Source organism: Rhinatrema bivittatum, chromosome 5 (genome assembly GCF_901001135.1).
Source record: "Rhinatrema bivittatum chromosome 5, aRhiBiv1.1, whole genome shotgun sequence".
Taxonomy (NCBI): Eukaryota; Metazoa; Chordata; class Amphibia; order Gymnophiona; family Rhinatrematidae; genus Rhinatrema; species Rhinatrema bivittatum.
The window spans coordinates 259,479,456-259,504,071 of record NC_042619.1 but is presented as its reverse complement, the minus strand read 5'-3'; the positions used below and the strand labels follow the sequence as shown (position 1 = coordinate 259,504,071).

The 24,616-nt window shown below is 44.8% G+C and overlaps 1 protein-coding gene across 3 annotated transcripts in view; it reads right to left on the bottom strand.

Moving 5' to 3' along the window:
- ADGRA2 (adhesion G protein-coupled receptor A2) overlaps positions 1 to 24,616 on the bottom strand; it is a 273,188-nt gene that overhangs the window by 32,814 nt on the left and 215,758 nt on the right. For all 3 annotated transcript variants that reach the window (XM_029603893.1, XM_029603894.1, XM_029603895.1), the window contains 4 exons: positions 16,170 to 16,368; positions 13,900 to 14,049; positions 4,720 to 4,881; positions 4,276 to 4,491 (listed from right to left, as the gene is read on the bottom strand). In XM_029603893.1, coding sequence (XP_029459753.1) covers positions 4,276 to 4,491; positions 4,720 to 4,881; positions 13,900 to 14,049; positions 16,170 to 16,368 — 727 coding nt within the window. The remainder of the gene's footprint in view (positions 1 to 4,275; positions 4,492 to 4,719; positions 4,882 to 13,899; positions 14,050 to 16,169; positions 16,369 to 24,616) is intronic.

Here is a 24,616-nt window from a genome sequence, read left to right as displayed (position 1 = left end):
ATACACTTCCTTATAAATATTATATGACAGTCTTTTTTGCCTGATATTTCCAATGCTTCTTATACCCAATGGCTCTTATGCCCGTATCTTTGCTGACCAATGGGAGATGGAGTTATAATGCGAGAGCATTCCCGATGATGCCAAGTATGATGGTCAGTAATATAAGTGAATTTTTTCAAGTAAAAATATCTAGGTGGGATAGAAAGGTTTGCATCATGTTTCCCACATAGTGTTAACGGTGGAACAGCATAAGTGTTGGGTTGTTTTAAATAAACAATATACTATATTTCTCCACTCAAGGGGTTAATCTCTAGTATAACCAAATTTATTCATGCCAACTCCCTCATTATCGTAAACATCCCGGGATAAAAATCTTCTGTGCAAAAAATCCATCCAACAATCCAAAAACAGCCACATTTGTTTAAAAATTATTGAAGAAAGAGAGTGGTAGTTTCATATCTTGACCCGTTAGTAATGTGCCAAATTAATGGTACTGTTACTGGTCTCATACTTTTTCATAATCATTAACATACCACCTTCCTCCCTTGTCAAAAAAACAGAAAAACCCCACTCTTGTCTACTTAAATGCTTTTTGACTTATTTTTATATATATGTGCACATCAAGTGTCATAATCCTCCTATACAAAAAATCTTTTTCTTTTCTTTACTACTATAATAGATCAGAGCTACTATTCAATCTAAAAAATGTTTGAAATCTTACCGTGCTTAGCTTTTTAATGTTCATCCATTCCTCATGAAGGACCTCCCGACACGGTCATGTTTTGAAATCTGTAATTCCTTTGTCAGGGGAGACTGTGACTCCTGCTACCTTCCAAAATGCTAGTTTGAAATAGACGGGAACTTAACTAAGTCTTGAATTAACCATTGCTTATACTACACCTTTGAATTTGAAAGCAACCAATAGAAGGGGATCTTTTCACCCACTTATTAATGACAACCAATCCAATTCCTCATTAAGACCATTGGGCATAACTGTGTTTAATTTGTAAATCCAAAACTGCTCACGGTAGTTAAGTTTAGCTGCATAATTTCTTCCCCTGATTGTCTTCTTCAGGATGTTAATTATCAGATAATGGCACAGGATCTGATTGATGAGTTACTGCAGCAAATAAAAAAGTGTGTGGATGGAGCAAGATTTCTCACCGGTAAAGAGAAGAGATTTCTAGTGAAAGATAATCCAAGTACTCCCATCATATACTCAGTTCCGAAAATCCATAAAAATGTACAGGCCCCTCCTATTAGACCTATAGTGTCATTAAGAGGTTCAGTTTTGGAACCACTTGCAATTTTTGTGGATACATTTTTGCAACCTTTGGTGGTGCGGGCTCCCTCATATTTGAAAGATACTAGTCATTTCCTAAAAAAATTACAGGAGATAGCAGTGTGGGACTCGTCATGGATATTGGTGACCAACATTCAGGCACTGTATACCCAAATTCCTCAAGAGGATGCTTTTGAGGTAGTATCGAAGAGGTTGATGGAAGACAGCGAGTCACAACGGATCTCTGTGGCATTTTTGATACAATTGATTAAGTTTGCCATCAGACCCACGGGATAGCTATGGGATCCTCTTTGGCCCCATCGGTGGCTGATTTTGAATCCAAATTTATTTACTCTTCTAAATGGTGGAATTCCATCTCATGTTGGAGTCATTATATAGACGACATATTTTTCATTTGGGCAGCATTAGAAAATGAATTGCTATTATTTATAAGTTGGATTAACACCTTGAATCCGTGTTTGCACGTCACACATAACTCTAGCAGAGAATCGATCGCCTATCTTGATGTGTTGGTGAGCGGTAAAAGTGCAGACTTGCAACTATAGTGAATCGGAAATCGACAGACCGGAACAACTGTCAGGCCAATACAGTAAAGTTCGCGGAAGAGCGGGCGAGTGCCCGCTCTCCCGGCGCACGCACAGGCCAGTGTCCTGTGTGCGCGATACAGTAAAACAAAATATTTAAATTAGGGCCCGCTGTAAAAAGAGGCACTAGGGACACTAGCGCGTCCCTAGCGCCTCTTTTTGGACAGGAGCGGTGGCTGTCAGCGGGTTTGACAGCTGACGCTCAATTTTGCCGGCGTCAGTTCTCGAGCCCGCTCACAGCCATGGGTTCGGAAACCGGACGCTGGCAAAATTGAGCGTCCGGTTTTCAACCCGCGAGCCGCGGGCTGATATAAAATTTTTTTTAACTTTTGGGACCTCCGACTTAATATCGCCATGATATTAAGTCGGAGGGTGCACAGAAAAGCAGTTTTTACTGCTTTTCTGTGCACTTCCCCGGCGCCGACAGAAATTAACGCCTACCTTTGGGTAGGCGCTAATTTCTTAAAGTAAAATGTGCGGCTTGGCTGCACATTTATTTACTGTATCGCGCGAGAATGACTAATAGGGCCATCAACATGCATTTGCATGTTGCGGGCGCTATTAGTTTTGGGGGGGGGGGTTGGACGCACGTTTTCGACGCACTATTACCCCTTACTGAATAAGGGGTAAAGCTAGCGCGTTGAAATCACGCTTTCAAATGTGGGTTAACAGTGTGCTCCACCGGCCTGTGTTTGAGATATCATAGTCATCATCTGATTTCCTTCAAGAAAGGGTTACCGGTGAGTCAATACTTTCGGATTAGATGAATCTGTTCGACATTAGGAGAGTTTGACGTGCAAGCAGGCATTTTGTCTGATCGTTTTCAATCTCGGGGATATCCCCGAACAGTGATTAAAAAGGCATATAAACAAGCCAAGTATTCAGACAGGGACCAATTGCTGCACTATCAACATAAGAAAGATCAAGATAGACTAGTAAGTGTGTTACAACAGAGAACATCCACGGCGATGATATCTGCTTCATTACGCAAGCATTGGCATGTTTTAGCCCTACACGAGATATTTAAGGTACATCCATTGATAGTCACCACCCGAGGCATGAATATTCGGGATCAGATCGTATATACACATTTGGAGGGTCATACAGTTCCATTGAGGGGCTCACATAATAGATGTTATCAGTGTGATTATGTGTCCTGACTATAGAAGGTGAGGAGTGGGTCGAGCTGACATCTGGGTTTATGATCAAGCGTAGACATATAACAGACTGTACATAAAAAAATGTGATATATCTTTTGATTTGCCCTTGCCCAAAAGCCTATGTGAGGCGTACAAGTCGGGTTATTAGAAAACGGTTGTTGGAACATCGATCCCGGATGAATACACAGACAGTGTCTGCCCCCATAGTACAACATTGTATGGACAATCAACACACGTTTGAAGAACTACGGTGGACTGTGATTGATCAAGTTCAGAAGACAATCAGGGGAGGGGATGATGCAGCTAAACCTAACTACCGTGAACAGTTTTGGATTTGCAAATTAAACACAGTTATGCCCAGTGGTCTTAATGAGGAATTGGATTGGTTGTCATTAATAAGTGGGTGAAAAGATTCCCTTCTATTGGTTGCTTTCAAATTCAAAGGTGTAGTATAAGTAATGGATAATTCAAGACTTGGTTAAGTTCCCGTCTATTTCAAACGAGCATTTGGAAGGAAGCAGGTGTCACAGTCTCCCCTGACAAAGGAATTACAGATTTCGAAACATGACCGTGTCGGGAGGTCCTTCATGAGGAATGGATGAACATTAAAAAGCTAAGCACGGGAAGATTTCAAACATTTTTTAGATTGAATAGTAGCTCTGATCTATTATAGTAGTAAAGAAAAGAAAAATAAAAAGATTTTTTGTACAGGAGGATTATGACACTTGATGTGCACGTATATATAAGAATAAGTCAAAAAGCATTTACGTAGGCATGAGTAGGATTTTTCTGGCTTTTTGACAAGGGAGGAAGGTGGTATGCTAATGATTATGAAAAGTATGAGACCAGTAACAGTACCATTAATTTGGCACATTACTAATGGGTCAAGATATGAAACTACCACTCTCTTTCTTCAACAAATTTTAAACAAATTTGGCTGTTTTTGGATTGTTGGATGGTTTTTTGCACAGAAGATTTTTATCCCGGGATGTTTAAGATACATGAGGGGGTTGGCATGAATAAAATTGGGTTATTTTAAATGGCAGGGCCTCACTTTTGTAGTTCACACATTTAGCAGATTTGCAAGATCACTTATCAGTGTGACAGGGTCTCCTTAGCACAGTTTAAGAGGAAATGAATAATGTGTATATATATTTTCAAGCATGCTTCTTTTCCTGGAGACATAAGCTGGGATGTGTGCTTTTTTTAAGTATATCTCTTTGCTTACCTTGATGTGAAAGTTGGCCAGAGAGACATTGGACCTGCCTGTGGTACACCTGAATTTCAGCTGCTGATCTGAGATTAGATGAGCTTCCTGCTCTTGTCTATTTCCCCCCTGCGTTGATGACCAGCTGCCATCTTGTCTCTGAAAAGCAGTGCAGCTTAGACCAATGTAGCTGTCTGGTTTAATCAAGTAGGCTTCCAGGGCAATGTTTCTGGAGTTCTGTCAAGGAAATGGTTAAGAAATAATGAGGCACATGTTACTGACGAAATGAACATCAAGTTACTGGTGTGTTGTGAATGTATGGCTGTACCTGCACAGTGTATATTCTTATAATGAAGTGTGAACTGGAGTGCTGAAGTTTTGGTAATGCATGGTGGAGTCTGTACTGTACTAGGACATACAGTTGCAGGAACATGTGGTTGGAACTGTGTTAGGGCTATATCATACCACGGATATGTCCTGGGAGTTGCCGCTGAGGGTGAAGCCTGCAATTTTCTCCACCGACTGGATGATGCTAGTACATGCTTTGTTTTCAATCTGTGCCATCCAGAGAATGTGCTCATCCACCAGCATCATGTTACTGGCCATTTCTATAATCACATCTCCCAGCTACAAAAGACAAAGGCAGGCACCTTAGAGAGGCTAAAGAGTATTGGTCTTTGCTGATGTTTTATTTATAACCTGAAATTACCACTTTGGCAATGATTTAGAAGAGACCTTACCATAATCAGAGAATTGCAGAAAACCCTTGGCAAGTCAGACCTTCATTTTTAATTAATAATGGCCTATCATAAGGATGCTAATCTTATCTCTACTTGACACCTTCTTAACAGTGTCTTGATATAATTAAAAGGCAGGCTAGGAAATATGCTTTCCAAAAGTAATATGGTAGAGGTCCTTGATTTTATTCCATCCTTCTTTTGATAAGAATCATTTGGGAAGTTTTCCGGTAAAACTAAATTTTACCTGGCCTTTTCATATGGGATCACAGGAAGACGCAAATTAGGGTGGCATGATGGGATAGGGGTTTGCAGGATTCTTCCTAAAACCCACATACTGTTTTGAATGAGGGCAGAGGCATTATGGTGCTCTGATTGGTCATTTTTGCATGTGGAGATCCCTAAAATATATAAGGGACACCTCCACCCCTTCCTTGCCTGATAATTTTTAAATGCGGACTGACTTAACTTGTTTCCTTTTGCTGCTGTGGGTCTGGTCTTTTGCTTTTCTCCTCAGGGTCGAGTTGGTGCTGGTGAGCCAGATGTCTGAGGCTGGAGGCATGGGAATATTGTCGGAGAGTATACCTGAATCTGGAGATGAGGTATTAGATCCTGTTGATGAGCAGTGTGTCTTACAGGTTCCCAGGGTTAAAACTAGCGCAGTGCCTGCAGTTGCCAAGCCTGGGCCTTCTGGTGTTTCTTTTGCTCAGGCGAGTTCTGGTCCCACTAAGAGCTCTGAATGTGCCGTGGGGATGGTCAAAACCAATTTAGAGGGTGGTTTGTGAGAAAATGTGAGTGGCACTGGGGGCAGTAGCTGTGCCATGAGTTCAGTGTAAGCCAGCGAGGTTCCCTGCGGTGTCTTTCTTGGGAGGGTGCAGTTTCCCGATGGCAGGATCAAGCCCTGAGTCGAGCAAGGTGGTAAGTGAGGCTGGCGCGCCTGTGGTCTCAACAGGTGCGATTGCATCTGACGCAGCAGTAGGAGGGTCCGGTGAGTCAGTGGAGGGGGCAAAAAGGGAAAGGGGGGCTGAAGGGGAAGGGCAGGACCCAGAAGTCTGTTCCTTCTGCGGCTCCAGGTGTGGAAACTGCCTCAGCATCTGTTTTTTCAGGGCAGGCTGATGCGGAAGCCAATGTGCATGCCATGGGTGGTCAACTGGACAACTTCGGGAATCCATTTGCAGTGGCTTGGAGTGCGCAGGCCCTCTGGGATGGATTGGCGGACGTGTGGCCAGACCAAGGTTTTGATGAGTGGATGGGTGAGGTCTGCTAGTGTCCAATTTTCCCAGTCAGCAGCTGGGGGGATTTTACTGAGGGGATCCTGGATGGTTTGGTCGGGATGGGCACAGTTGGGGTGGTTGCACTCCTGATCTTAGTTGGACAGGGTCTGGGCAGTGGGATGGAATGGTGGATGTGCTGTTGACTGGGAGGGGTGTATTCCCTAGGAATAGAATGGGAAGTGCCTCTAGGGGTGGGCATGCGGTAGCAGATGCATCCGGGCAGTCTTTGGCAGAAAGGAGGTCAGCCAGGGGAGGGGTCAGTTGGAGGGCAGGGTCTTCTCTTTCAGGGGCTTCTGATGCTGATGTCCTGGATGGTCTGCCTACGTGCAAGTCTCTTGAGGTGAGTGTGCTGTCTCGGGATGTTCCAGATGGTTCCAGCAGTCAGAAGGGGGACTCAGGTCCCGTAGTTCCTGCTGCTGTACCACAGGTGCCTCCAGGTGAATCAGAAGTTCAGGGTGAGGTGGCAGCAGTGGCCAAGAAAAAGAGGAGGCATCGCTGTTCCCCTTCGTCTTCTTCATCTTCTTCTGTGGGGGTATTGAGCAAGAATTCAGGGTGAGACCTCCATAGGTCTGAAGCAGGACGTGGGGCACCCCGTCTTTGGTGGCTTTAACCAAATTGTGGGAGGGGGTTCCTAAATATCTTAGCAAGAAAATAAGGAAAAGAACTTACATTGATATTTTTAAGTTGTTGGAGTGCGGAAGGAGAGGAGGGAAGAGTGGTAGGAAGAAGCATAAGTATGATAAAGTCAGTAGTAGGGGCCCAACTGTACCTACTAACATTTTGAATTGGGTGTGCTGTTTTCTTTGTTTGGCCAGCATGGTGGGACATTATGATCTTGCGCAATATGGTGCTTTGTTGCCTTATGGTGATAGTATCATTGGTGCATTCAGGGATTACGAGGGATGTTCCTGGTTGAATTATGATGAAAAATTCAGGGGTAAGATGGAGGAAAATATTGTACTGAAGTACTCAGGAAATAAATTTGTGGTTGACACAGATGACTAATAATCTAGTGTCTGGGGCAAAAGAGGGGGCTTCCAGGTCCAGTTTGGCTTCCTTTCAAGCCAAATTAGATGCAGGGACTGCAGTTAACATGGGAGGTTCAAGAGGCGCAAAGAGAGGTGACTTTGATGTGTGCTGGAGATTTAATAAATCTGCATAATTGTTCCCAGAATGTAAATTTAGCCATGTATGCTCTTTCTGTGGTGCTGAACACCCAGCTAATAAATGTCCTAAGTGTGCCTGGTCGGTAGCAGCAAGGGGGAAAAACAGTGAGATCTTGTGGCAGATAACCCCCTCATCGGTTGATGTTCTGCTATGCTGCCTTGGTTGGATGCCTATCCGGATGTTGCTGCAGCGGAGTTTTTGAAGACAGGATTTTCATTGGGTTTCCGGGTTCCTTATGTGGGTCTGGGGTTTGGGGGTGGGTTCGTAATTCTAGGTCTGTGTCCCTTTTAGAGGATTTTGCATGGATTAAGTTGGCATCTGAATTGGAGTTGGATAGGATAGTTGGCCTCTTTGCTTCTTCCCCCTTTTCCTTGCATACATTTATCCTCTTTGGTGGTGATTTCTAAGAAGGAGGAGGGAAAATTCTGGTTAATTCTGAACCTTTCCTACCCTCCTGGTTCTTCAGTGAATGATTTTATCCCTGAGTGTTTATGTTCAGTGCGTTATTCCTCTTTTGATGATGCTGTGTCTCTGGTACATGAGGCTGGGAGAGGTGCATTATTGGCTAAGGCGGACGTTGAGTCTGCTTTTAGATTGCTGCCTCTTCACCCGGAGAGTTTTCTGTTAATGGGGTTTCTCTTTCCATGGTCATAATTTTGTGGACAGGTGCTTGCCAATGGGTTGTTCGGTTTCTTGCGCCGTCTTCGAGAGGTTTAGTTCATTTTTACACTGGGTAACAGCGACTGAGGCTGGGTGTGATAGCATGGTACAATATTTGAATGATTTTCTGTTTGTCGGGCCAGGTCAGCATGGGAGGTGCGAACATCTGCTGGGAATCATTTTGGCATACTAATTGCCAAGGATAAAACGTCCAGTGTCCTTTTTGAGTATAGAGTTGGATTCTGTAGATATAGTAGCCAGAATGCAGAAGAGAAGATGGTGGCTTTGAGAACTTTGATGTGTCAGGTGTGTTCGACCAAAAAGGTGACGTTGCATCAGATGCAATCCTTGATAAGGTCTTTGAATTTTACCTGCTGGGTTATTCCTGTGGGAAGGGCTTTTATAAGTTGATTATCTGTGACCACAACAAGGGTTCATTGCAAGCATCATTGTATTAGAGTAACTAGGTAGATTTGCAAAGAATTGACTGTGTGGGATTCCCTTTTGGAAACATTTAATTGAATTTTTGTTCTTTAGGAGGCGGTCTAATCTGGACTTGGAACTTTATTCTGATGTGGTGGGTGCTACAGGTTTTGGGGTTTATTGGAGAGGTTTGTGATGCACATAGCTGTGGCCTGGAAAATGGAGGGAGCAAGACCTTGTTAAAAATATTAGTTTCCTGGAGCTCTTTCCATTGGTGATGGCTTTGGCAATTTGGTGGGACCACTTGCAGAACAAGCAGATTGTATTTCGGTGCGATAATCAGGGAGTAGTGGAGTACATTAAAAGAAGGTAAGCTAGCTGTGTTCTGATATCTGCCCATTTAAGAGTCTGTTGTGTTTACATTGGAATATTACTGTGACACCATGTCATGTGCCTGGTAGAGAAAACTTATTGGCTGATGCACTCTCTCATTTCAAGTGGGCAGTTTTCCAAAGATTGGCTCCAGAGGCCAACAAGAAAGGTATCTGTGTCTTGATACCTGTGGAAAATTGGGATGCTGAGGCCTTTGAAATAATACGTGCTTCTGTGTCTCCAGCTACATGGTATTCTTATGTTAAGGGTTATGGTGTGATGTCTCAATTCTTGAGACAACTGGGATTGAAGGGGGCCCAGTAATGGACTGATATGTAATGCAGTACATCTTGTGGGAGAAGTATTTGGGTTATCCCTGGCAACTGTACATTCCAGGGTGGCGGGCTTTTCCTTCATGCAAAAGGTTAATGGATGTGAGAACCCTGCATTGAGTTTTCATATATCCCACATGTTGGGGGGTTGGGAGCGGATGGAGGGCAAGGCACAGGATAGGAGGAGGCCTTTACTTTTTCAGCATTTGTAGGGCTTAGTTGTTGCCTTGCCTGGAGTCTGCTGATCTGTGTTCGAGACCTCGATATTTCGCATGGCATTCATGCTTTTTTGGGGTTTGCCTGTGAGGAAGTTGGTGGCGTCTTTGGTTAGGGCCCCAGGGTTGTCAGCCCGTTTGTGGGAGAATGTGGCTGGAGGGGGAATGCATTATTTGTGCAGTTGTAGATCCAAGACAGATCAGTTGGGCAAAGGGCAAGTCATGGTGATACACGATATTGTTAGGGAGTTGGTGTGCCCTGTAGAGGCGGTCCAGCAGTATATGGGGGTTCAACCTTCATCAGGGGATTACTTTCTGATATATGAAGATTCTACCTCTTTGACAAGATACCAGTGTGCAGTTGTGCTGAAGAGAGCTATTGAGGTGGCAGATTGGAAACCTGGGGATTATGGAACACATTCCTTTAGAATTGGAGCTGCTTCTAGCATGGCTAAGGCTGGGTTTACAAGGGAAGCTACACAACATATTAGAAGGTGGCATTTGTGGGCTTTTTTGAATTACATTTGTCATGAAGTTGAGACCTTTGGATCCTTTTAGGTGATTGTTATACTAATTCTCTTGTTTTCTTTCAGATCACAGGGAGGGGTCAGTGAAGAAAGACCGTGCCTGGGTGGTGGGCCACTCTTTCATTTATTGGGTTTATCAATGGGCTTTGATTCGCCCATACAGGGAACATTTGGGGAATCAGCTGATACCGGTGGTTTTGGAGGAGCTGCAGACAGCCAGAGCCCCTGAAGTGTTGGTGGTTCATTTGGCTGGTAAAGATTTGGATTGTTGATCTTGCAGGGCATTTATTACTGTGGTCAAGAAGAATTTTTTTCTACTAATGAATGTTATGCACCATACGTTTTTCGTATGGTCCGGCATTATTAACAGAATTAAATACGCCGATCAGCCTTTGCGGTAGCGTGGTATTGCAAAAGTCAGTGCTCAGATTGGCAAATGGTTGGCTTACCAAGGGGATTTTTTACTTCATCATGATTGGGTGAATGACTGTTGTGTGGGTTTTTATAGGATGGATGGCGTCCACTTGTCCGATGTGGGCCTTGACCTGTTCAATTATGCACTGCAGGAGGCACTGTTTACATGGAGTGATGGGGGCTGCAGTGGGGGAACAAACGTGATCCTACACATCACTTTTGCTTGTGGAGGGTAACCGAAGCCCGGATTGACCTTTGTAATGCATATGATTGAGATGAAATTAACAGGTAGATTTTAAAAGCATTGCTCACGCAAAAATGGCCCCATACACGTGTATGTGGGCTGCGCACAAGGCACACGTCTGGAGATTTCGAGCCAGAGGGGTCCTGAACACTGGAAGGAGGGAGGGGAGAGAGAAGGAGAAGGAGAGGGAGAGGGAGAGAGAGAGAGACAATCTGACACTCTATATATCTCCCACTGTAAGAGGAGCACTTTCAACTTAGGATGGGTTTTTGGGGGGTGATGTTACATTGGTCTGCCTAGGGCACAAGGGTCTATAGACACTTGTAATACCGCCCCCCCCCCCCCCAAAAAAAAACAAAAAAAAAAAACAACCCACCCTGAGTTGAACGTGCCTCTCTTAGAGTGGGAGATATACAGAGTGTCAGATTCTCTCTCTCTCACTCTTCCCCCAATATGGTCACTTGTGCAAGTATGCTTGTAAATGCTGCACAGATATGCGTGGCAGGGCTATTTTAAGTGATACGCATATACTTGCCTGCACAATATAAAATTAAGCATATCTTTGCTTGCATGCCCAGTACATGCATTTATAGTTGTCAGTATTTTGGAAAAGGTGGTTGGGGTTATAAACCCCGGATTTGACATGCAGGCGGGCTTACCAGGATTATTGGGGATTTATCCCTGCTGGATCGTGACGGGGAAGGAGCGTGAAGGTGGAGGATCAAAGGTGCTGGAAATTTTGAAAGAGTAGGCCACACTGGAAGCTATCTGGGCTGTTGGTGATTCAGCTGGTAGGTGGCGGATCACCCCTAGAGTGGTCTGGTGGGGGATTTTCTGAGGAATCCATATGTGTTGTGATGTGATCCTCTTGGACTGGGCTTGAGTGTACGGCGTTATCAATAAACTGCAGCCATATTTACTCCATTCCTGCTTGCTTGTCTTGTTTTATTGTAATAGGTGCGAGGCTTGAGAAAGAAGCAGGAAATCTATCTGATTGCCGCATCTCATAAAAGATATAGTTGCGATGGAGAAGGTACAGAGAAGGGTGACCAAAATGATAAAGGGGATGGAGCAGCTCCCTTATGAGGAAAGGCTGAAGAGGTTAGGGCTGTTCAGCTTGGAGAAGAGACGGCTGAGGGGGGATATGATAGAGGTCTTTAAAATCATGAGAGGTCTTGAATAAGTAGATGTGAATTGGTTATTTACACTTTCGGGTAGTAGAAATACTAGGGAGCACTCCATGAAGTTAGCAAGCAACACATTTAAGACTGATTGGAGAAAATTCTTTTTCACTCATTGCACAATTAAGCTCTGGAATTTGTTGCCAGAGGAAGCTCTGGAATTTGTTGCCAGAGGATGTGGTTAGTGCAGTTAGTGTAGCTGGGTTCAAAAAAGGATTGGATAAGTTCTTGGAGGAGAAATCCATTAACTGCTATTAATCAAGTTGACTAAGGAATGGCCTCTGCTATTACTGGCATCAGTAGCATGGGATCTTCTTAGTGTTTGGGTACTTGCCAGGTTCTTGTGGCCTGGTTTGACCTCTGTTGGAAACAGGATGCTGGTCTTGATGGACCCTTGTTCTGACCCAGCATGGCAATGTCTTATGTTCTTATGTTGCCCATATTAATACATTTTCCTTCAGCCATGCGGTCACTTCTAAAGAGACCTATTTGGGCATAAAAGCTCCTGCACTATACTATCTTTGGATATTATAGAATGGAATCCAATATAAGATATCAGAACCTGCAAAGAGCCCAATCTTCCCCAGACCCCATAGAGGGGCCGATGTAATAAAGTGTGCCCAGCCTAGCGCCCAGCTTAACGAGCGGGTTGGAAGCGTGTTTTGGACTCGCATCCATAACCCTTGATGCAATAAGGGGATCAGCGTGTCCAAAATGCACATCCAAACACAGGCACAACTAATAGTGATCATCACATGTAAATGCCATATAGGTGAGGCTATTAGCTACTACCCCGTGATGCAAAAAATCACCGCACGTCCAAGGCACACTTTTTAACCCCTCAAATTTTACGCCTGCCCTGGAGCTAAGTAGGAGGAACCACAGAAAGCAGCATCTTAGAAAATAAAAATGGCTTGACAGACAAAACAATTTCTGGGTATACAATATACACGCACAATATACACACCCCAGGCTGTGTATATTGTGCGTTTTTTTTGTGCCAGTAATTCGCTGCCACTGATAAAACAGGCATTCTTATTGAGCGTCGTTTCGCTAACCCGCACACAGCCACTTCTCCTGGGCGCCCTTCGTGAGGACGCACAGTTTCCCTTAGCGCGTCCTTTTTAAACGCAGTGTTCATTTGCATACTGCATCGCACGCCCAGGAGAGATGGATGGTCGCGCATTAGGGAAATGGGCGCCCAGTTTGGATGCCCGTTTTTAGCCAGTTCATATTGTTTAGGCCTGAGAGTTAGCAGAAGTCTGCACTAGGAGTGCGAGTCTAATTACATACTATCATCCATCCGGAAGATTTCCTATATACTTCAGACAGAGCATTTTCAAAAACTAAAATGAGCTCTAAAAAAACCCAAAAAACTTCTGAAGCAGACTCTCTTAGCTAACCCATGTTCTTCTGTATTAATTCACAATACCAACATGTTACTGAATGTTATCCAATTACTTTTCTTATTACAAGCATTCCCAGTGGTGTGCTAGAAAAGTCTGAATATCTGTTTGGAGCTCATGAGTCTGCAATGAGACAGGACAGCACGATAGCTGAAGTCTTTTGAGTTCTGACTGAAGCGGCACAGCTTTCACAATGCTTGATGCCACACAATCCTCTTCCCACTATCTTCAAGCTGCAAGCTGATTATGTAATGCAAACTAGCATAAACCATTCTCAACATTAACAAAAGCCAATGTATTGAAATCAGGTTTCAGTGCGAATAAAGGTAAGTTTACTCGTTATTTATGTAGTAACAGGTGCTGCGAGTGCTATCTTCATTTTCAGTCTGCAATGTTATCTCAGGTCGATTTAGGAAGAGGATAAAGAATGAAGGTAAAGGGCATTTGTCTGTTCCAATTCGTGCAAGGTTTTATATGTAGGGCATATAACAGCCCAGCATTAGCAAGAATGGTCCCTTATATTGGTTGTAAAAAAAATAAAATAGCCTTTACTCTATGCTACAAAAATAAATAGTAAAATCAAATCTATTGCATTTCAGTGGGACTTGACATGCCCCTCAATCACTCAAGAAGGAGAAGCTGTCTCTTGTTAAGAACCACACACACTACTTATTCACATTCTCAGTCCATTACCTGTTTTATTTGATCCACATAGCCAATGAATTTGTCAATCATCTGAGCCACATAGATGACATCCATCATGTCTGAGAAGCTGGCTGCCTCAGCAGTGTAGACACAGAGCTGGTGGGCAAGCGTCAGTGCATTGGAGGCATTGATGGGCATCTGGAAACACACCAGCAGATTACACAGAGGTCCGTATTCAGCAAGCCAGTGAGCAGACAAGTTATTCACTAAAGTTAGTCGGCTAACTCGTCAAGTCTCCTGCTGAATATTCTTGGCTAAAGTTACCCAGATAACTTTTAAACCTAACGGGGGCTATATTTGAATATAATCGATTAAGTTTAAAGTTACCTGAATAAGTTTAATCCTACCTGGCTATATTCAGAATAAAGCCAAGTTAAAAAAAAAAAAAAACCTTTGCAGCCCAGCAAGCATGAACCTTCTCCTCCCCCCCTCCAAAAAATACTTTAAATATTTGTGGGCATAGTGCCAGATTTCCCACTCATCAAATAAAACATACAAAGGTATGGGCCATAGTGACATGAGGCCCCACCTCCATGATACTTTCATATAAGCCCCTGAGTCCTCTTCTGCACCCCCCCCCCCCCACACACACACACACATACTCTCTCTCTCTCTCGTGCACTAACCCCCCAAACTTTCAAACCCGAGTCAGAAGCCGCCAAATCGTACCACAGTCCTGGCCATTTCCAGCACTACCCCAGTAGCAACACACTAATACCGCTGTGGAGACCCTCTGACAGCTTCTACTGTTGTCGGAGCAATGCTGGAAGTGGCCAGGAGCATAGTAAAACTGTACTAGCTCCTGGCTGGTTTGGGAGGGTCGGTGGGGGCAGAAGGGGACTTAGGGCCTTTTATTAAAATATCATAGGGGGGTAAGCCTTGGGTCACTATGGCCCATGTTGTTTTATTTTTTATTTTAGTGGGTTGGGAGTTGGGGGTGGGGAGGAACTGTTGCTACACCCATACACATTTTAAAGTATTATTTGGGAGTGGGGGGGATCAGGACTGCTGACCTGTCTGAATAGAGGCTGGTTAAGGATAAACTTATCCAACAGACTTAGCTGAATAAACTCAGTTGGATAGTGTTGATATTCAGCATTACCTAGCTATGTTTAAGCTCCACCCCTGGAATGCCTCTTTTATAATAATGACTTACCCAGCTAAAACTTGTCTGATCAGCAGAAGAACATGTTTAAAACCCCTGGTTTGTCCAGCTAAATCCCAAACTTAGCCAGACAAATCATTTTGACCAGAATATCTACAGCAGTGTTATTCATTTCCAGTCCTTGAGGGCTGCAAAGATCAAATGCATGTTGATGGCCCTATTAGTTATTCCCGTGCGATTCAGAAAGTAAAATGTGCAGCCAAGCCGCACATTTTACTTTCAGAAATTAGCGCCTACCCAAAGGTAGGCGTTAATTTCTCTCGGCACCGGGAAAGTGTGCAGAAAAGCAGTAAAACCTGCTTTTCTGTAACCCTCTGACTTAATATCATGGTGATATTAAGTCGGAGGTTCCAAAGGTTAAAAATAATCAAAAAGAAAAAGAAATTTTTAAATCAGCCTGCGGCTCGAAAACTGGATGCTCAATTTTGCCGGCATCCGGTTTCCGAACCCGTGGCTGTCAGCGGGTTTGAGAACCAACACGAGCAAAATTGAGCGTCGGCTATCAAGCCCACTGACAGCCGCCGCTCCTGTCCAAAAAGAGGCGCTAGGGACGCGCTAGTGTCCCTAGCGCCTCTTTTTACCGTGGGCCCTAATCTGAATATTTTTATTTACTGGATCGCGTGCCCAGGACACTGGCCTGGGTGCATGCCGGGAGAGCAGGTGCTCGCCTGCTCTCCCGCGTTTCTTTCTGTATCGGCCTGTTAGTAAAGAAAACAGTTCTGCAGTGCAGAATGGATCTGAGATACCCTGCAACCTAATGGGATTAACTGGGGTTGCTATTTAACTGATAGACCAGAAAAATGTACATGTTATTGTAAGATAGAGCCAGCTCACATTTCAAAGCAGAAACAATGTGAGGTTGAGTTTGATGAGAAATACCTCAAACTGGTACAAGGCAATAACTAGAGAATTATGTCTTGTGTTTCTAGTTTTAGGAGCGCACAGCAGTGACCAAACTAATCTCTGGAAAAAAAACCTCACTATTTTTCTCTAATTACATAGTTCAGCTCTTTTTACTAACTGGCATCTGGCACACACAGCTCTGAAAGCCAGGCAGTATCTGTGGCCACTGCAGCCAGCATTCAGTACTCACCAAGACGAAGGTGTAAAGGACCCTGGTGATGTCATTGGTGTACAGGCAGTTGGAGTAATCCCCCTCTTTCCACCGCCCCGTGCGGTCGCATCGACGTGAGGCCCGCTTCTCCTGAGCCCCTCCATTCACGGTTACAGAAGTAAAGGGATACTGCAAACAGGACTGATACGCAGTGATTCCTGCCAAGGTTCGCGGCCACCTGGATAGAAAACAAGCAGCACACTCACAAATAATGCAGCACAGGCTCGGCCCAGACTTAAAGGCCCTCATGCTGCAGGATCTAATCAGGGTGGGGGGGGTTATAGTATGGTTAACACAAGGACAAGAAAGAAGACGGAGTTTCAGGCAAGGAAAACTGAGGGATCTCATCGAGTAAAATAGGAGATTTTTTTTTTAAAGAACTGTAATCCCAAGACTATGACCATATTCTCTAACTACTGCCAGCGATCTTGAACTACTTTTTGTAGCCCTTGATTACTGCCTACAGATTCTAACTATTGCTGATGACCCTTCCAGTGTCTCAGCTGCACACACTGACATTTTATTGCCAGTCGAAAAACCCGGATAACCACCAACAGACGGAAGAAGCCACAGATTCTTCTTCTATGGTTTAGATAAAATAGTCAAGCACGCCATCTAAAATCAGAGAAACATATGAATCAGAAAGCTCTCCACAGATGTCAGTGAGGACACTCCAAATTCTCTCTCTCTCTCTCTCTCTGTATCAGAGATTTGCAAATATTTCATTAAATGTGTGAAATCTGAAAATCACTGTGGGATTTCAGGCATAGTCAACAAAGCTGGTGAAGCTTTTCCAAGAATCTTTCCCTGGCAGGCTGTACAGTATTCCAGGGTGAAGATTTAATTACTTTGCCTTTCCAAATCCAAGCTCACGGTGAGTTACAATCAGCAGGTACAAGCGGGTAGCTCCCTAGCCCAGAGCGGCGCATTTAAAAAGCTGCATTAGGCCGTTTACCACACGATAAATGGCTTAATGCAGGGATAACATGGGGTATTTAAAATGTCTTGCGTTATTCTGTTGCCGGCAACACACTTATTATAATCATAACCTAACACACGAAAATCAAATAATGCGGCTTTCCTCAAAAATCGTAAGCCATGTTAAATATCTGAGTTGAAGTTAACTTCTGCACACCCTCCAATTAATTCTCAGGCTTATTAGCCCCTCTTCCCCCAAGATTAAACTGATCAATCATTATGACCCTGTCACAATCCCTCCCAGAATAATCCTGTAAAAACATATAAACTAGACATTATCTGGTGAGTTTTAAAAGTCCTGTGCGCGCCAAAATCGGGAGATCTGCGAGTATCGGGGGCCGGCTCACCGAGCAGATTTTAAAAGCTGCCCGAGTACGCGGGTATCTCCTGCTAAGCGCACAAAGTTTTTTTCTCAAAAAAGGGGCGGGGTGTGGGCGTGGTCTGGGCAGGCATGGGCGTTCCTGGATTTCTCGATGAAACCAGCGCGGAAATACCGCGCACAAGCGCACGCCAGGGCCCCCTACTACGTAACTTTACTTCTGCTATAGAAGGCGTGTCAGTCCTACAACAAAAAAAAATAAAGAGGTGAGCGGAGTTTTAAGAGTCGGGGTTAACGGGGAAAAAAGGGAGGGTATTTAACTAGGGGGTTTAGGAAGTCCTATCCCTTACACGGGCGAACTGGGAACAAACTGGGAAAATGGCCAATTGCGTTGGCGCTCATCCCTTATAAAAGTCCCCCACTTACTCGCTAGAGGCAGCATTTGCACACACCTGCACGCACCCATTATAAAATTATGTGCACATGTGCGCGTGCTCAGCCTATTTTAGAACATGCATGCATATATGCGCAAATGTTATAAATTGGTCGCATCCTTTTACGTGAGCCGGCATGTGCGCCCATGCGCTGCTTTTAAAAGCTGCCTTTTAAAAGCTGCTGCACACAACTTAATATAAATATGTTTCATAAATCATGTCACAGTTTCTCATGAATGTGTCATCTGTGATTTTTGGGGTTAGACAGCACAAAAACCACCAAGACATACCTGTTTATAAATTAAAAGGAATCTATATTGCATTATTTGATGATAATATCTGGAATGGCTGGTTGGGCCGAAGGAAGATGTTTTCCCTTACTAATCACAATAGAAAAAAAAAATCAAATTCTGTTATCACCTCAGTAACAGGGGCACAGACTCCCTTCATTATCAAATATTTTGTGAAGTAACACAAAACCCTACAAAAATGTCACTCACAACTCGTAAAGCATACCAGTCATATCAAAACAGCACGAACTCTCAGAACCGAATCAGCAATATTTCCTATATGAAAAGACAAATATTCCACTGGGCCTTAAAAAAAAACAATACACCTCTTATTAGGACAACAGAATGAGTTGGATTGTTGCAGATCCCTACATAGAACCTACACAGAAACATAGAAATAATGGCAGAAAAGGTCCAAACGGTACATCCAGTCTGCCCAGCAAGCTTATGGTAGTATCTGCCACACCATGCAGGTCACCCCCATATTTATCAGTTTCCCAGACTGTAAAGTCAGGGCTCTTGTTGGTTGCTGTCTGAATCCAATTCCCCATTACCTCTTATCTCTTGCATTTGAAGCAGAAAGCAATGTTGGAATTGCATCAAAAGTATCAGGCTTATTGGTTACAGGTAGTAACAGCTGCATTAGCAAGTTACCCCCATGCTTATTTGTTCCCCCAGACTGTAAAAGTCAGGGTCCTTGGTTGCTAGCAAAATACCTCACCTCAGTCACACACGCAGAACACAGACCCTCACCAAGAATAGAATAAGGGACTGCAAATTACAAATATGCAGACAAAATCTGAATTCTTTTGTTCTACTCCAGCTTCATTCCTACCCCATCTTTTCTCTGCAGACAGGGAGGGGGCATGGGGTCAAGAAGAGAGAAGGGACTGGATTAGGGTGCAGAATTGTTATTCTTTGCTCTGCAGTACCTTTTATTTTAATCATTGTATATAGTACTTTGGCAACACATGTAAAATTGTCATACCAATGAAGTTATCTGAATCTGAATCAGTATCTGCTTCAGGCTTAACTTCTTCCCTCCTGCCCCTGAATGACAGGAAGGGAGGGTTTGGGCTAAGGAGCAGAGTGGATCTTCTTTGCTGTGCTTTGTGCTTAGTCTGCTCCAGGCTCATCCCTCTTCTCCTGTTCCCTGCACACTGCCTGGGAAGAGAGGCGCTAGAGCTGGAAGCAGAAGGCTCTTCTCTGCTGTTTGAGATTCAGGACAATAGCCAAGCTTGATGCAGAGTCCTTTATGATCAGGAGATAGGCCCCCTGCTATGCAGGATCCTGGACAGCTGCCCTTTTTGCCCATAGGTAAAAGGAGCCCTGTCATAGACTAACAACTTTAAAAAATGTTGAGTTGAATTCTAAGATTTAGCAATCCTTTCCTCTCCTGCTAGCAACACACCACCTTCTGTGCCACCAGTGCCCTTGGCCTTCATCCACCCTGCTCTCAGTAGTTCATTCTTCAACCAAAGAATCCCCTGTTTGGGAAAACAGTGCAATAGTGCTGACGCACTGCATCAATCTCAGGCTACACTGACCACCCAGGTCTTTGTTTTTCTGCAGCGCCCCAAAGTCCTGGTTCTTCTCCTTTCTCTCTCTTCTGAGAAAATGACTCCTTAAATTTCAATATTTTCACACAGGGCCTCATGATTATTTTGATTCCACCCTTCTTAGTTTCACTAGCTAGGTTTTTCGATCATTTCCAAGTTTTATTTATCATCAATCACCGGGTGCACAGACATTTGTGCACCAGGTGACCTCAATCAGATTTTTTGTTAAAAATCAGCCATTTGATTTTGCCTTGCTTGTTTTTCAGCCAATATTCCAGAAGGTGAAGAAGATCAGCAGTTTTAATAAATGCAAATGCATCATATCTATCATGGAACCTCATCATAGATGTGTGCTTTGCCTGGGTGAGGACCATGAAATTTTGAGGTTTCACATGGGGAAAAATGACTCCAGGATCTGATGGAGAAGCTTGTCGGGAAAGTTAAGCTTGACCCATTGTCATTGGAGACCCTGGCATCAAGAGACCCAAGAGCTGCACCAACTGCTGGCAGTTCATCAACATAAAAACATAAGAACATAAGAAATTGCCATGCTGGGTCAGACCAAGGGTCCATCAAGCCCAGAATCCTGTTTCCAACAGAGGCCAAAACCAGGCCACAAGAACCTGGCAATTACCCAAACACTAAGAAGATCCCATGTTACTGATGCAATTAATAGCAGTGGCTATTCCCTAAGTAAAATTGATTAATAGCCATTAATGGACTTCTCCTCCTCCAAGAACTTATCCAAACTTTTTTTGAACCCAGCTACACTAACTGCACTAACCACATCCTCTGGCAACAAATTCCAGAGCTTTATTGTACGTTGAGTGAAAAAGAATTTTCTCCGATTAGTCTTAATAGGAGGGCATCGATCCTCCTCGGCATCGAACACCTATAAGGGTCAGGAAGATAGGCCACGATCCAGCTTCTCCCACCTGAAGAATGGGTAGGGTTCCACTTATTTGGGTTCTGTATCAAGGAGCTCCAATGATGTACATTGAATTAAAGCCAAGAAGCATCAACATTTGTGTCCAATGTGTGTTGCTGAGAGAAGGGAAATTCTGACTGCTGTCATAAATTCCCCAAAGTGTTCCCATAGAGAGGACAGCTCATCCTTGCATCATTCTTAGGAATCGCAACAGATTCCAAGGGTCCAGATGCTCGCCACTGATCTCAAATGACTCAGGACGATGTGGCTTCTCCTCCTACTACTCATGCAGTTTTTGAGGAGGAATTGGACAGAAGGATCCAGGAGATGGCAGACATTGGTATCAACATTGGTGGCTTTGTAGACTGAGGTCTAACATCTGCTGGAGACTATCTGGCATAGGGGCCCCCAATGCCGGTTCCCAGAGGGGTGTCGACATTGGGTACCACCACACTAATGTTAATTTCTAATGCATCAGGTAAGGAAGCTTCTTCAAGGCACAGAAGATCATCGGGGGTCTAGACCCCAACAGACGAGAGCTGTCCTCAGCGACAGCTTGTCTGTTAGCTGGATGCAAACTTAGTCAACACCATTAACTTACCATTCTGGCTTGGACTGCTAGTATTTCTGGGATTAAACTTATGGATCTGAGGGCATCTCTCATCAAGAGGGGTCAACAGGTATCTCCTTGGACCCCTCTCCTCCATAGAAAAGGAGAATGTTTCCTCCAGAGGATCTCTTGTTTGCCAACTTTGTAAAGAGAATAATAGCAGATGCAATTCCATTTGATTTGCAGGAGGAGGAAGATTCCAGGGCCAGAATGTTTGACATCCTTAAGTTTGTGGATTCCCTCAAGGATATTATGGCAGGACCCACTCACAAGATCCTTCAGGAGATGCAGATGAGAATGTGAATACAATATATTACATCCAGAACTCTTCCAGATTCAAGAAGCAGCAACTCAGTCAGCAGCAGTCAGTCAGCAGCAGTTGAATTCAGTCTCAAAAAAGCCAAGAGTTCTAGAACCCACTCCTCAGTGCTCCTGGGGAAGGATTCACCTACACTTGATCTTACTGGGAGAAAGATATACCAGGGAGCTATGCTCAATGCCCAAATAACTTCTGCCAGTTCTTTGAGCCAATATATGCAAAACATCCTGTTACACTGCTCGACCACGGAGGCTGTGGTTGACCGTGCTCACCAACTTCCACGGCGGGCCATCAGCCCCGGAGATGCCAAAGCAAGGGTGGACAGTACGCCTGCTCCCCCTAGGGCCTGCCACGAGGCCGAGGAGCCTTCCTCCGCGGCAGGAACGCTGCCGCTGCTGAAGCCCCACCCCCTGACTTCGCCTAGACGCGCGCAGCGACGACAGTCCTTTCTTTAAAGGGGCTAGTGCGGGAAATACCCGGGTCAGCCCCAGAGGTTCCCCACCTCTGTGGGGGTATTTAGGATGCAACTTCCTATCTTCCGGTGAGTTAGCAAGGATTGGAATGCCTCCCGTCTAAGCTACTCTGCCACTTCCTAGCTGCAGCAGGAAGCTCTCTCTCTGTCCTTTGGGGTAATTCATCGCTAACCTGGGTACCCAGCTCCTCGGGGGCCCTTATGCTCTCTTTCAGGTACCTATCTGAGATATTGGGTACTCGCTCCTCGAGGGCCTGCTCTCCCTACTCTGGTGCCTACTACTGAACTACTTCTGCTTGCCAGGATCTTCATCAATACAGCTACCTACTTCAGTGAGTACTAACCCTGTCAGTCTGTCTCACCTTCAGCTTCAGCACTGGGAGTCTTCATCCGGGACCTTCCTCGGCTACCCTGCATTGCCTATCATCTACTCGAGTGTGGGACTGGTCTCCTCTGCTGAGGACTCCTGGACTACTACTACTGGGTTACCTACACTGCTGCCCGCTCCCCGGGCAGTACCATCGAGCTGTATAATAAACTCAACTTCTCTGTGTCTGCGTGTAGAGTCTAGCCTAGCACTGCGGTTCCTCATGAGGCTCCTCCCCGTGGGAGTGGCCATCACCGCAATACCCAAGAGTCCACTCCAACACCTCATAACCATAACACATCCTGAAAGATGTAAGGGGTTTGTCAGAGTATCTTCCTCAGAAGCAGTGTGATGCCCTGGAATCACTAGTGGACAAGGGAATGGAATGTGGAAAGCACATGGTCCAATTGCTTTCTAATGTTTTCAAGATGCTATCATGAGTCTCTGCAGTAGATATTGGTACCCAAAGACTTGCATGGCTGCAGGTCTCAGACTGCAGACAAGATGTCCAGGACAAGCTGGCCAATGTGCCTTGCAAAGGGGAGAATCTCTTTGGAGATTGTCAAGGAAGCAGTGGCTTAAATGAAAGACCACTGCACTACATTCAGACCCTCTCCATAGCCACTTCAGATCCACCCTCCTCAACCATGAGGTATTGAAGTGGGGTGCTGAGGAGATCATTCTATCCACCAAGAAGATTTACTCTCTGCCCCCAGTCAACAGTGGGAAACTCGCTCTCATCCTAGATAGCAAAGGGCCCCAAAACCACAGCCAGAATTCCAGCCAAAACCTGGGATGGGGTTTTGACTGGATGGAGAGGGCATAGCCAGTATCCTAGTATTCATACCAGAGAACCTTCCTATCAGGACGCGGCTGAGGTTTTATATAAACAGTTGACCCAGAGTAACTTCAGACACTGGTGTTCTCAGCATGGTCAAGGATGCATACAGATTACCGGTATTGGGAAACTTGCCAAATTGCACACTGTCTGCTTCTCAGAATCAGGAACTACTTGAAAAGGAACTCTCAAACTCGTTCCACCAGAGCAAAGAGGGCAGGGTTTTTATTCCAAGTACTTCTTGATCCCAAAGACAGTAACTTTTAAACAGCCATGCGGGTATACATGTATGCACATATGCTGGCTCGCATCAATGGACACGGCCATTTTATACCATAACCACATGTTATAAAATCAGCAGTATACGCGTACATGTGTGCACAATTTTATATGGACGCACGCATGTGCGCACAAATGCCGCCTCTACCACGAAAGTGGGGGGATTTTGCAAGGCATGCGCGCTGACACAAATAGCCATTTCCCCAGTTCATTCCCAGTTCACCCTGGTAAAGAACAGGACTTCCTAAACCCCCTAGCCAGATAGCCGCCCTTTTACCCTAATAGCCCTGACCCTTCAAATCCCACTGACTAACCCTGATTTTTTATTTTAAAACTTACACGTCATCCATAGCAGAAATAAAATTACAGGTAGGGGAGATCCTGGCACACGCCTGTGCGTATAAATACTTACATGCAGTCTCCATGTTACAGACCCGGACCGCCCATGTCCCACCCAAACCCACCCCTGCCCTACCTCTGTTTTTCCTTTTCAATTTGTGCCCATACCAGGAGATACACGTGTACTCGGGCGCTTCTTAAAATCCACGCGGCACACACCAGCCCGAGACTCGCGCTTATCTCCTGGCTTTGGCGCACATAGGACTTTTAAAATTGACCTTAAAGAGAGTAAGGGGACTTCAACCCATCCTAGACATAAGAGCTTTGAACAAATTCCTGGTAAAGGAAAAAGTTCAAGATGGGCATTCAAGACGGGCATTCATTCACTGCCGGCGGGGGCCGTGCATTCATCCAGGCAGAGGGAGCCGGAGGCCGCTTTCGCTGCCGGCTCCCTCTGCCTGGATGAATGCACGCCCACCCGGCCGCCTTGAGCGCCGAAATCGGGAGGAGAGGAGAAGGGAGAAGGGACTATCGTAGCAGGCCTGAGCCTTGCTACTTTTTTGTTTTTTGTTTTTTTTTGCTTCGGGAGGAGGGGACAGGACTGGGGCTGCACCGGAGACCGGACGGGGCCTTGAGCGCCGAAATCGCACGGGCATTCATTCACTGCCGGCGAGGGCCGTGCATTCATCCAGGC